Source organism: Erythrolamprus reginae, chromosome 9 (assembly GCF_031021105.1).
Source record: "Erythrolamprus reginae isolate rEryReg1 chromosome 9, rEryReg1.hap1, whole genome shotgun sequence".
NCBI classification, from domain to species: domain Eukaryota; kingdom Metazoa; phylum Chordata; class Lepidosauria; order Squamata; family Dipsadidae; genus Erythrolamprus; species Erythrolamprus reginae.
Genome location: NC_091958.1, coordinates 46,008,238 through 46,020,853, shown reverse-complemented (window position 1 = coordinate 46,020,853; position 12,616 = coordinate 46,008,238). Strand labels below are relative to the sequence as shown.

The 12,616-nt window shown below is 43.2% G+C and overlaps 1 protein-coding gene across 1 annotated transcript in view; it reads left to right on the top strand.

Moving 5' to 3' along the window:
• Positions 1-12,616, top strand: part of IFT140 (intraflagellar transport 140) — a 152,570-nt gene that overhangs the window by 135,404 nt on the left and 4,550 nt on the right. The window contains exons 25-29 of the mRNA XM_070761062.1: positions 275-457; positions 1,956-2,162; positions 4,595-4,807; positions 7,192-7,358; positions 9,509-9,650. Of these exons, the coding sequence (XP_070617163.1) occupies positions 275-457; positions 1,956-2,162; positions 4,595-4,807; positions 7,192-7,358; positions 9,509-9,650 (912 nt within the window). The remainder of the gene's footprint in view (positions 1-274; positions 458-1,955; positions 2,163-4,594; positions 4,808-7,191; positions 7,359-9,508; positions 9,651-12,616) is intronic.

The following is a 12,616-nucleotide window of genomic DNA, read 5'->3' as shown; positions in this document are numbered from 1 at the left end:
AGAAAAAAGTTCATAAGAAGAGGCAAAAAATTTCTGAAACCCCGGGTTCGTATCTCGGGTTGTTCGTAAGATGAGGGGTTCGTATCATGAGGTACCACTGTACCAGTGATGGCGAACCTTTTTTTCCTTGGGTGCCAAAAGAGGGTGTGCCCACACCCATAATTCAGTGTCTGGGGAGGGCAAAAACAGGAAATTTCTCCTTATTTCTAGGTTACTTCTCTCCTTGATTAGTTTCCACCCATTGCTTCTTCTTTTTTCTTCTTCCCCTTGACAGGCTGGACACTTGTCCAAAGCTCTGGAGCTGGCCTTTGCCACCGAGCAATTTGCAGCCTTGCAACTGGTTGCCGAAGATTTGGATGAGAAGTCCGACCCGATCCTGCTGGCTCGCTGCTCCGACTTCTTCATCGAGCATGCTCAGTACGAGAAGGCGGTTAAGCTGTTGCTGGCGGCTAAAAAGGTAACGTTGCAATTGCTGAAACAGGGCATGGGGGTATGTCCCACAAATTGGAAAAAACTGTATTTTATTTATTTATTTATTTATTTTGATTTGATTTGATTTGATTTGATTTGATTATTTGTATGCCGCCCCTCTCCGGAGACTCTGGGCGGCTAACAGCAACAATACAACAGTGTACAATAGTAATTCAATACTAAAAACAATTAAAAACCCATTAATATAAAAACCAAACATACAGACAAACATATCATGCATAGAATTGTAAAGGCCTAGGGGGAAAGAGGATCTCAATTCCCCCATGCCTGGCAGAAGAGGTGGGTTTTAAGTAGCTTACGAAAGGCAAGGAGGGTGGGGACAATTCTAATCTTTGGGGGGGAGTTGGTTCCAGAGGGCCGGGGCTGCCACAGAGAAGGCTCTTCTCCTGGGTCCCGCCAAGCGACATTGTTTGGTTGACGGGACCCGGAGAAGACCCACTCTGTGGGACCTAACTGGTCGCTGGGATTCGTGCAGCAGGAGGCGGACCCTGAGATAATCTGGTCCGGTGCCATGAAGGGCTTTATAGGTCATAACCAATACTTTGAATTGTGACCGGAAACTGATCGGCAACCAATGCAGACTGCGGAGTGTTGGAGTAACATGGGCATATTTGGGAAAGCCCGTGATTGCTCTCGCAGCTGCATTCTGCACGATCTGAAGTTTCCGAACACTTTTCAAAGGTAGCCCCATGTAGAGAGTGTTACAGTAGTCGAATCTCAAGGTGATGAGGGCATGAGTGACTGTGAGTAGTGACTCCCGGTCCAAATAGGGTCGCAACTGGTGCACCAGGCGAACCTGGGCGAACGCCCCCCTCACCACAGCTGAAAAGTGTTTCTCTAATGTGAGCTGTGGATCGAGGAGGACGCCCAAGTTGCGAACCCCCTCTGAAACAAGGCATGGGGCTCTGTCCCGTGAATTGGAAAAAACTGTACTATATATATTCAAACCTAACAAAGACACTCAAAATATTACACACACACACTTTTTTTTTGCTGATAATGAAAAGGAAGGGAGACTACTATAGATCTATTTCGGGCTTATTTGCCTTCATCAGGTAGCCACACCCTTACTGTGATTTGAACCTGGGGCTCTGCCTTGTAAGGCAGTGGCCTTAGCCTCTAGGCTACAGGCTCATCTCCTGTATCAGCTTGCATGTGTGTGTGTGTATACACTGCTCAAAAAAATAAAGGGAACATTCAAAGAACACATCCTAGATCTGAACGAATGAAATATTCTCATTGAATTTGTTCTGTATAAAGTTGAATGTGCTGACAACATGTGAAATTGATTGTCAATCAGTGTTGCTTCCTAAGTGGACAGTTTGATTTCACAGAAACTAAGAGACATTTGACCCCACCTTTGGGCTCCATCTCGGGGTACATAATTTGATTCTCTCCTCCCACCTTTGGTTTAGCCGAGTTGGCTCTTACCTCCCTTCTGTCTGTCTGTCTGTCTGTCCCAGTACCAGGATGCCTTGCAGCTTTGCCTGATGCAGAATCTGACCATCACCGAAGAGATGGCGGAGAAGATGACCATTTCAAAGGATTCCAAGGAACTTTCCGAAGATTCCCGGCGGGAGCTCCTGGAGCAGATCGCCGACTGCTGCATGAGACAGGGCAATTATCACATGGCCACCAAGAAATATACCCAAGCGGGAAACAAGCTGAAGGTATGAAGGTGGGCGGAGGAGAACCTCAGATCGTTTGACGGTCCTCGACCTACGACACTGGAGCCCAAAATGTCCATTGCTAGGCAAAACGAGCTGCTTCAGGGACTTGTGCCCCACGTAATAACCTTTTTTGCTACAGTTGTTCCTGGATCATTTATTTATTTATTTATTTTTAAATATATATTTATTAATTTTTTCCTTTTTAAAAAAAATACATAGTCATATTTACAGATGAATCTACATCGTATATACATTCCTACCAACATTGTCTTCTAATTACTTTTAGATTTCTTGATGTTTTATTCCAATGCTTCTTTTAAGTTTCTTTTTTTTTGTCCATTGGTACCATTTTGTCCAGGTTTCATAATAGTCCGATTCTTTTCGATTATTAAGTTCCATTGTCAATCTGTCCATCTCTGCACAGTCGTATATTTTCTTGATAATCTCATTGTCTTCAGGTATTTGCGGATTTTTCCAGTTCTGTGCAAATACAATCCTTGCAGCTGTTCTAATATGCAAGCTTAAAGATTTTACATTTTTAGAATAGTTACCTCTCATAATACCCAATAGAAAAAATTCCGGCGTATATTCTATTTTTGTATTTGTTATTTGACACAACCAAATAACCTTCTTTCACCTATGGTGGTTATGTCCAGAGACAAGAAAATACTGGAAAAAAATTGATCATTTATTATTTATTTATTTATTGGATTTGTATGCCGCCCCTCTCCGCAGACTCGGGGCGGCTAACAACAGTGACAAAAAACAGCATGTAACAATCCAATACTAAACAACTAAAAAAAACTTATTATAAAAACCAAACATACATACAAACAAACATATCATGCGTAAATTGTAAAGGCCTAGGGGGAAAGAATATCTCAGTTCCCCCATGCCTGATGGCAGAGGTAGGCTTTAAGCAGCTTACAAAAGGCGAGGAGGGTGGGGGCAGTTCTAATCTCCGGGGGGAGCTGGTTCCAGAGGGCCGGGGCCGCCACAAAGAAGGCTCTTCTCCTGGGTCCCGCCAAGCGACGTTCTTTAGTTGACGGGACCTGGAGAAGACCCACTCTGTGGGACCTAACTGGTCGCTGGGATTCGTGCAGCAGAAGGCGGTCCCTGAGATAATCTGGTCCGGTACCATGAAGGGCTTTATTGCTGGGCAAAACGAGCTGCTTCAGTGATTTGTGCCCCACGTAATAACCTTTTTTGCTACAGTTGTTCCTGGATCATTTATTTATTATTTATTTATTGGATTTGTATGCCACCCCTCTCCGCAGACTCGGGGCGGCTAACAAGTGACAAAAAGCAGCATGTAACAATCCAATACTAAACAACTAAAAAAACCCTTATTATAAAAACCAAACATACATACAAACATACCAAGCGTAAATTGTAAGGCCTAGGGGGAAAGAATATCTCAGTTCCCCCATGCCTGATGGCAGAGGTGGGTTTTAAGAAGTTTACGAAAGGCAAGGAGGGTGGGGGCAATTCTAATCTCCGGGGGGAGTTGGTTCCAGAGGGCCGGGGCCGCCACAGAGAAGGCTCTTCCCCTGGGTCCCACTAAACGACATTGTTTAGTTGACGGGACCCGGAGAAGGCCCGCTCTGTGGGACCTAACCGGTCGCTGGGATTCGTTATTAAGAAACTTGTGTGGCTAAGTGACTCCTTCTTCCCCCATTGACTTTGTCAGAAGTTGACTGGGGAGTTTACAAGTGGGAATCCCTTGACCCCCCCCCCAAGGAAAGGGCAACAGTCCTAAGTACTTGCCTGTCGCCAAGCACCTGAATTTTGTTCATGGGGACGCTACAACGATTGTTGAGTGTGAAAAGCGGTCGTTAAGTCACTTTTTGTCGTAACTTTGAATGATCACTGAACGAACGGTTGTAAGCAGAGAACTATTTGTAACGCTGACCTTGAGTAGCTACTTCAAGGGACCCCCCAGATTCCTCTGAGAAAAACACTCAGAACAGTGACCTCAATCCATGCTGGGGTGAGTCATTCTTGGGTGCTCTAACCTTTCGCAGATTTTATTGTCCAACAGTCTACAGCAGTGTTTCCCAACCTTGGCAACTTGAAGATATTTGGACTTCAACTCCCAGAATTCCCCAGCCAGCGGGGACTGAAGGCCAGACATTCCACTCATTAATCGTTCATACTCGCTCATATATGGCGTTTGATTTTGACTTATTGAACGATGTCAGAGCCGTAGCTTATGTCTTTTTTTTAAACAAACCTTCTTTTAAACAAACTGCTTTATGGGGGTTGAAAGATGTAGCGCCTTATAAACGTTGACTGAAACCCCGAGTATCTTCTTTTGGGGGCTTTGCATTGGGCTTTCTGGGGAACAAGCGGCCTCAATTCTACCCCCTCTTGCTGCACTGCGACCGTCGTGAAGATTGGATTTGATGCAACTCCGCCTTTTCGTTGTGTAGGCCATGAGGGCTCTGCTGAAATCCGGCGATACCGAAAAGATTGTGTTCTTTGCCAGCGTCTCGAGACAAAGGGAGATTTACATCATGGCTGCCAATTACCTGCAGACTCTGGACTGTCGCAAAGATCCCGAGGTCATGAGGAACATCATCAGCTTCTACACCAAAGGGAGGGCTCTGGACCTCTTGGCCGGCTTTTATGACTCCTGCGCTCAGGTGGGTGCGATCCTGCGAAACTTTCCCAACTTGGGTCAGTTAGGAAAGACAAGAGTCCTGGCCCACGATGAGCCAAAAGTATGTTTCACTAAAGCCAAGGTTGGTTATCGAAGAAGCAAGGGTTGGATCTGAGAGTTTCAGGCACAAATGATACCATTAACTTTCCCTTGTTCACTGCCAGGCTCATAGGCGTTAATCTTTCTTTCTTTCTTTCTTTCTTTCTCTCTCTTTCTTCCTCCCTCCTTCCCTCTTCCTCCCTCCCTTCCTTTTTTTCCTGCCTTGCTCCTTCCCTCCTCCTTCATCTCCTTCCTTCCCTCCATCCCTCCCTCCATCTCCTCCTGTTCTTTTTTCTTTCTTTCTCTTTCTTTCCTCCCTCCATCCTCCTCCCTTCCTCCCTTTCTTTTTTTCCTCCCTTGCTACTTCCCTCCTCCTTCATCTCCTTCCTTCCCTCCATCCCTCCCTCCTCCTCCTCCTTCTTTCTTTCCTCCCTCCATCCTCCTCCCTTCCTTCCTTTTTTTCCTCCCTTGCTCCTTCCCTCCTCCTTCATCTCCTTCCTTCCCTCCCTCCTACTCCTCTTCTTTTTTTCTTTCTTTCTTTTTCTTTCTTTCCTCCCTCCATCCTTCTCCCTTCCTTCCTTTCTTTTTTCCTCCCTTGCTCCTTCCCTCCTCCTTTATCTCCTTCCTTCCTTCCCTCCATCCCTCCCTCCATCCTCCTCCTCTTCTTTTCTTTCTTTTTCTTTCTTTCTTCCCTCCATCCTTCTCCCTTCCTTCCTTTTCTTCCTCTCTTGCTCCTTCCCTCCTCCTTCATCTCCTTCCTTCCCTCCATCCCTCCCTCCCTCCTCCTCCTCATCTTTTTTCTTTCTTTTTCTTTCTTTCCTCTCCATCCTCCTCCCTTCCTTTTTTCCCTCCCTTGCTCCTTTCCTCCTCCTTCATCTCCTTCCTTCCCTCCATCCCTCCCTCCACCCTCCTCTTTTTTCTTTCTTTTTCTTTCTTTCTTCCCTCCATCCTCCTCCCTTACTTCCTTCCTTTCTTTTTTTCCTCCCTTGCTCCTTCCCTCCTCCTCTTCTTTTTTTTTCTTTTTCTTTCTTCCCTCCATCCTCCTCCCTTCCTTCCCTCCTTTCTTTTTTCCCTCCCTTGCTCCTTCCCTCCTCCTCCTCCTCTTCTTTCTTTCTTTCTTTCTTTCTCTTTCCTTCCTTCCTCCCTCCCTCCCTCCCTTCCTTATTTATTTATTTATTTACTCACTCGACTTCTATGCCGCCCAATCTCAAAGGACTCAGGGCGGCTTACAACAATAATAAAAATACAGTATAAATAGATACAACGCAATAAAAAAGAAGTTGAACATTATTTAAAAGTTTTGGTGTGACTTTGAGATGGCTGGTCCTTCCCACCGGACGGTGCTGCTTGGCCTTGAGTCCTCTTGAGCTTCGTCTCTATGTTCCCCCCTCCACACTGCTCCCTTCCCCCTCCCCACATTATTGATGTTGGACTGTCAGCTTGTGAGGCTTAGCTTAGTACAGTGGTTCTCAACCTTTCTAATGCCGCGACCCCTTAATACAGTTCCTCGTGTTGTGGTGACCCCCAACCATAAGCCCAGCGCCAATTCTCCCAGCAGAGCTTGAAGCTGATTGGCAGGAAGGTGAGGGACACCCCCCCTGTAAACGCCTGATTGGTCAGATTGTAAAAATATGTTCCAAGGCGCCAGAATAGAAGCTTTAGCTCCTGTTAAATTGAATATATGTATAGTAGAATATGAAGAAATTAAAAGGATACGGTTTTTAGATTGAATAAGTGATTTTAATTAATAATATTGTTATAACAGATATAAAGTAATAGATTAAAATTAGTATAATTGTAGAGTATTTTTGTAATTTTAGTAATTTTAAATGCTTTTTTAAATTTGTTTAATTGATCTTAACTAGTTTAATTATACTGTATTATCAAAATGATATTTTATAGATGTGAGAATTCACTTGAGTTATATGACATGATACAAAAATGGAAATATAGAGGTAAATTTAATAAGAACGTAGAATATTATAAATTGTATTTCTATATTGATCTGATTATACTTAGATCTTTCTTTTTGTACTAGTCAGACTTCCATGACGAGCGGAGCAATGGTAGCTCCTTTAAATGTTAAATGTCGTTCGTCTTGTTTGTTTAAAGAAAAACAATTAAAATATATATAAAAATAGAAGCTTTAGCTCCTAACACCAGGGGAAATTACCATGGTCTGATGACCCGTGTGAAGCAGTCGTTCGACCCCCCAAAGGGGTCCCGATCCCCACATTGAGAACCACTGGCTTAGTAGAATGGCAGCCATGACATTCGATTTCAGTTGCCCAGCAGTAGAAGAGCCCGTTCCTCTTTCCTTCCTTGCAGGTGGAAGTGGACGATTTCCAGAATTACGAGAAGGCCTTGGGAGCCCTGACCGAGGCGTACAAGTGTATGTCCAAAGCCAAGACACAGAGCCCAGTCGAGCAAGAGAACAAGCTTTCACTCTTACAGAGCAAGATGACACTGGTGAAGAGATTTATTCAAGCCCGGAGGTGAGAGGGAGCCCCGAGGAGATCTTGAAAGCGGTATTTCTCAACCTTGGCAACTTTTAAGATGGGCGGACTTCAACTCCCAGAATTCCCCAGCGAGCAATGTGGAGGACTGAAGGCCACCACCTTAAAAATCTCCAGTGATAAGAGCACCCACAACTTCTGGAGGGAAGCCGTTCCAATAATAATAATAATAATAATAATAATAATAATAATAATAATAATAATAATAATAATAATAATAAATAATAATAATAAATAATAATAATAATAATAAATAATAACGGGTCTTTGGACCCGTTCAATTTTGTCAATATCTTTTTGTAGGTGAGGTCTCCAGAACTGAACACAGTCTTCCAAATGTGGTCTCACCAGCATTCTATGATCCCGCTATATAGAATGCTGGTGAGACCACATTTGGAATACTGTGTTCAGTTCTGGAGATCTCACCTACAAAAAGATATTGACAAAATTGAACAGGTCCAAAGACGGGCTACAAGAATGGTGGAAGGTCTTAAGCATAAAAGGTATCAGGAAAGACTTCATGAACTCAATCTGTATAGTCTGGAGGACAGAAGGAAAAGGGGGGACATGATCAAAACATTTAAATATATTAAAGGGTTAAATAAGGTCCAGGAGGGAAGTGTTTTTAATAGGAAAGTGAACACAAGAACAAGGGGACACATTCTGAAGTTAGTTGGGGGAAAGATCAAAAGCAAAATGGGAAAATATTATTTTACTGAAAGAGTAGTAGATCCTTGGAACAAACTTCCAGCAGACGTGGTAGATAAATCCACAGTAACTGAATTTAAACATGCCTGGGATAAACATATATCCATCCTAAGATAAAATACAGAAAATAGTATAAGGGCAGACTAGATGGACCATGAGGTCTTTTTCTGCCGTCAGACTTCTATGTTTATAATAATAATAATAATAATAATAATAATAATAATAATAATAATAATAATAATAATAATAATAATAATAATAATAATTGTATGCCGCCCCTCTCCGCAGACTCAGGGCGGCTCACAACAGTAATAAAAACAGTATACAATGACAAATCTAATATTAAAAGTCTATAATAATAAATCTAACATTAAAAAGTCTAAAAAACCCCATTGTTTAAAAAATCATACATACAACATACCATATATAAAACTGCATAGGCAAGGGGAGATATCTCAGTTCCCCCATGCCTGACGGCAGAGGTGGGTTTTAAGGAGTTTACAAAAGGAGGGTGGGGGCAATCCTAATCTCTGGGGGGAGCTGGTTCCAGAGGGTTGGGGCCACCACAGAGAAGGCTCTTCCCCTGGGTCCCGCCAGCCGACATTGTTTAGTCGACGGGACCCGGAGAAGGCCAACTCTGTGGGACCTAACCGGCCGCTGGGATTCGTGCGGCAGAAGGCGGTCTCGCAGATATTCTGGTCCAGTGCCATGAAAGGCTTTAAAGGTCATAACCAACACTTTGAATTGTGACCGGAAACTGATCGGCAACCAATGCAGACTGTGGAGTGTTGGTGTAACATGAGCATACCTAGGGAAGCCTATGATTGCTCTCGCAGCTGCATTCTGCACGATCTGGTCTAATGGTTCTGTCAGGAAATTTCCCCTTAGTTCTAATTGGTTCTCTCGTTCAGTGGTTCTCAACCTTTGTTGAGGTGATCCCCAACCATAAGTCTAATGCTAACTCTCCCAACAGAGCTTTAAGCTGATTGGACGGAAGGTCAGAGGGACCCCCCCACTGTAAACGCCTGATTGGTCAGATTGTAAAAATATATTTCAAGGCACCAGAATAGAAGCTTTAGTTCCTAACACCAGGGGAAATTTGTCTTTTTCTATGGTCTTAGGTGACAACTTTGAAATGGTCATCTGACCCCCAAGGGGTCCCAACTCCCAGGTTGGTAACCACTATCTTAATTAGTTTCCACCCATTGCTTCTTGTTCTACTCTCAGGTGCTTTGGAGAATGGCTTGACTCCCTCTTCTTTGTGGCAACCTCTGAGATATTGGAAGGCTGCTATCCTGTCTCCCCTGGTCCTTCTTTTCATCAAACTGGACATACCCAGTTCCTGCAACCGTTCTTCATATGTTTTAGCCTCCAGTCCCCTAATCATCTTTTTTGCTGGTGTGTTTCCCCCCCTCTCCTAGGCTTTACTCCGAGGACCCCAAGGAGGCCATCAGGCAGTGTGAACTGCTCCTGGGAGAACCTGAACTTGACACCACCGTCCGCCTGGGGGATGTTCTGGGATTCCTGGTGGAGCATCATTTGCAGATGCAAGAATTCCAGATGGTGAGTGTCTCCAAGGCCCACAAGCCACTTAAATGATTTCTTATTCAGCAGCACCCACAGCCCTGTCTGTTGCTGGGCAACTGTATGGCTGCAAATACTGGCATATTTAGGCAAAGGACATCTTAGTCTTAACATAGCTTCTCTATGTTAAAAACTGTAAACATTCCCAAAATACTATTCATTTTACTGTTTATGCCTGGCATTGGTTTGGGCAATACCTTTTAATGATTAGCCTGAAATTTTGAATGGATGAAAAATATATAGTGTTCCCTCGATTTTCGCGGGTTCAAACTTCGCGAAACGCCTATACCACGGTTTTTCAAAAATATTAATTAAAAAATACTTCACGGTTTCCCCCCCTATACCACGGTTTTTCCCGCCCAATGACGTCATGTCATTGCCAAACTTTCGTCTGCCTTTAAAAAACATTTTAAATAAACTTTAATAAATAAACATGGTGAGTAATAATCTAAATGGTTGCTAAAGGAATGGGAAATTGTAATTTAGAGGTTTAAAGTGTTAAGGGAAGGCTTGGGATACTGTTCATAGCCAAAAATAGTGTATTTACTTCCGCATCTGTACTTTGTGGAAATTCGACTTTCGCGGGCGGTCTTGGAACGCATCCCCCGTGAAAATCGAGGGAACACTGTACTGCTATTATAGGTAACCCCTGAATTGTGACCGCAAATGAGCCCATCATTTTGTTAAATTGCAGGAGTCATAAAGTAGGTCACCTCCCTGATCAGACCCAATTTTATGATTGTTATGGCAGTCGTTAAGTGAGCCCCTTGTTCGTTATGGGGCCTTTTTAGCATGCCTTATTTTTCGGAGTATAAGACGCGCTTACCAGGTATTCTTCTGGCTAGTGTCCTTAGTCTGGTCACCTTCAGTACATTATTTTATCCCCTGGTTAGGGTTTTTAAAAAACTTTATTCAGAGAGTAATAATGAAAGAGCTTGCAAACCAGTGAGAGCTGGGAACATCATTAGCACCTGGAAAGAAGCGTTCGGAGCAAGTAGAGCAATGGGAAAAAAAGCCTGCAAAGATTTAGGGCTTGGAAAACATTCTTTGCAGAAAGTTACAATGGAAGAGCTTGCAAGCCAGCAAGAACTTGGAACATTGTTAGCACATGGTTAGGGCTGGAAAGAAACTTATTCGGTGCAAGTTAGATCAATGAAAAAAAACCTGCAAAGACTTAGGGCTTGGAAAACATTCTTCACAGAGAGAAACAATGAAACAGCCTGCAAGGTAAGAGCTGGGGAAATCGTTAGCAGCTAGTTAGGGCTGGAAAAAAAGCTACATTCAGAGTATAAGACTCACCCAAATTATCAGCTTCTTTCAGGGAGGAAAAGGGAACATCTTATACTCTGAAAAATACAGTAAGCAAACGGTAAACATTGTAAATCAGTTGTGTGACTTTGGGATGCTGCAAAAGGCTATTAACGTGGACCAGTTGCTGAACAATCAAAACTCAGTCACGTGATATAGGGTGTCAGACACCAGACATTTAAATCTGGATCGTAAGTAGCTTTTTCAGGGTCTATTGTAACTTCAGTCGCTAAAGAACCTGTACTTCTAATTTTCTCTCTGTAGAGCAGGGGTCCTCAAACTTGGCAATTTGTGGACTTTGACTCCTGAAATTCTCCAGCCAGCTGGAGAATTCTGGGAGTTGAAGTCCACGAGTCTTAAAGTACCCAGGTTTGAAAACCTCTGATGTAGAGAGATTTCAGATACCATACAAAAGATCTCCTATTTGTATGTCCAGAAGGAAAGTGTTTTTAATGGGAAAGTGAACACAAGAACAAGGGGACACAATCTGAAGTTAGTTGGGGGAAAGATCAAAAGCAACATGAGAAAATATTATTTTACTGAAAGAGTAGTAGATCCTTGGAACAAACCTCCAGCAGACGTGGTAGATAAATCCACAGTAACTGAATTTAAACATGCCTGGGATAAACATATATCCATCCTAAGATAAAATACAGGAAATAGTATAAGGGCAGACTAGATGGACCATGAGGTCTTTTTCTGCCGTCAGACTTCTATGTTTCTATGTTTCTATTTGCCTTTTACATATTTTTGCAGATTTTTTAAAATATTTCTGAATCCCCAGGTGAGTCTCTTATCCATCCTGAATGGGGATGATGTATAAATAATACAGTAACGGCGGGCCTTGCTGTGCTACCATTCGACAGTATTCTGGTACCTCTTTTCCCCACCTGGACGGATTGGGAGAGAGGAAGTCAGAGGAAGCAATTATGCAGGGCCATCTGGAGAAGAGATGATTCACACGCTTCCAGCAGGAAGTGTCCACATGGCCCACTTTCAAAGGGGGAAGCCAGAATTAACAGGCCCAAAGGAATTGCTCTTCTCAAGCCCCCAGGTGCTCTCTAGCGTTTGAGCGAAGAAGAGGCAGCGTTTAAAATATGCAGCAAATGCAGCAAAAGTCTTCGGAGAGGGGCGGCATACAAATCTAAGTAATAAATAAAATAATAAATTCGGTTTAGGACATGAATTTTTTCTTTCTCATTTCCATGTATTATTATTATTATTATTATTATTATTATTAATAATAATAATTAGATCTGTATGCCACCCCTCTCCGAAGACTTGGGGCGGCTCACAACAGTAATACAAAAACAATATAACAGTGAGACAAATCTAATCTTAAAATAAAACATATCTAAAACCCCAACAATTTAAAACCATACAACACATACATAGCAAACATAAAATATAAAAGCCTGGGGGAGGATGTCTCAGTTCCCCCATGCCTGGCGATAAAGGTGGGTCTTGAGTAATTTGTGAAAGACAAGGAGGGTGGGGGCCGTTCTAATCTCCGGGGGGAGTTGATTCCAGAGGGCCGGGGCCGCCACAGAGAAGGCTCTTCCCCTGGGGCCTGCCAAACAACATTGTTTGGTCGACAGGACCCGGAGAAGACCAACTCTGTGGGACCTTATCGGCCG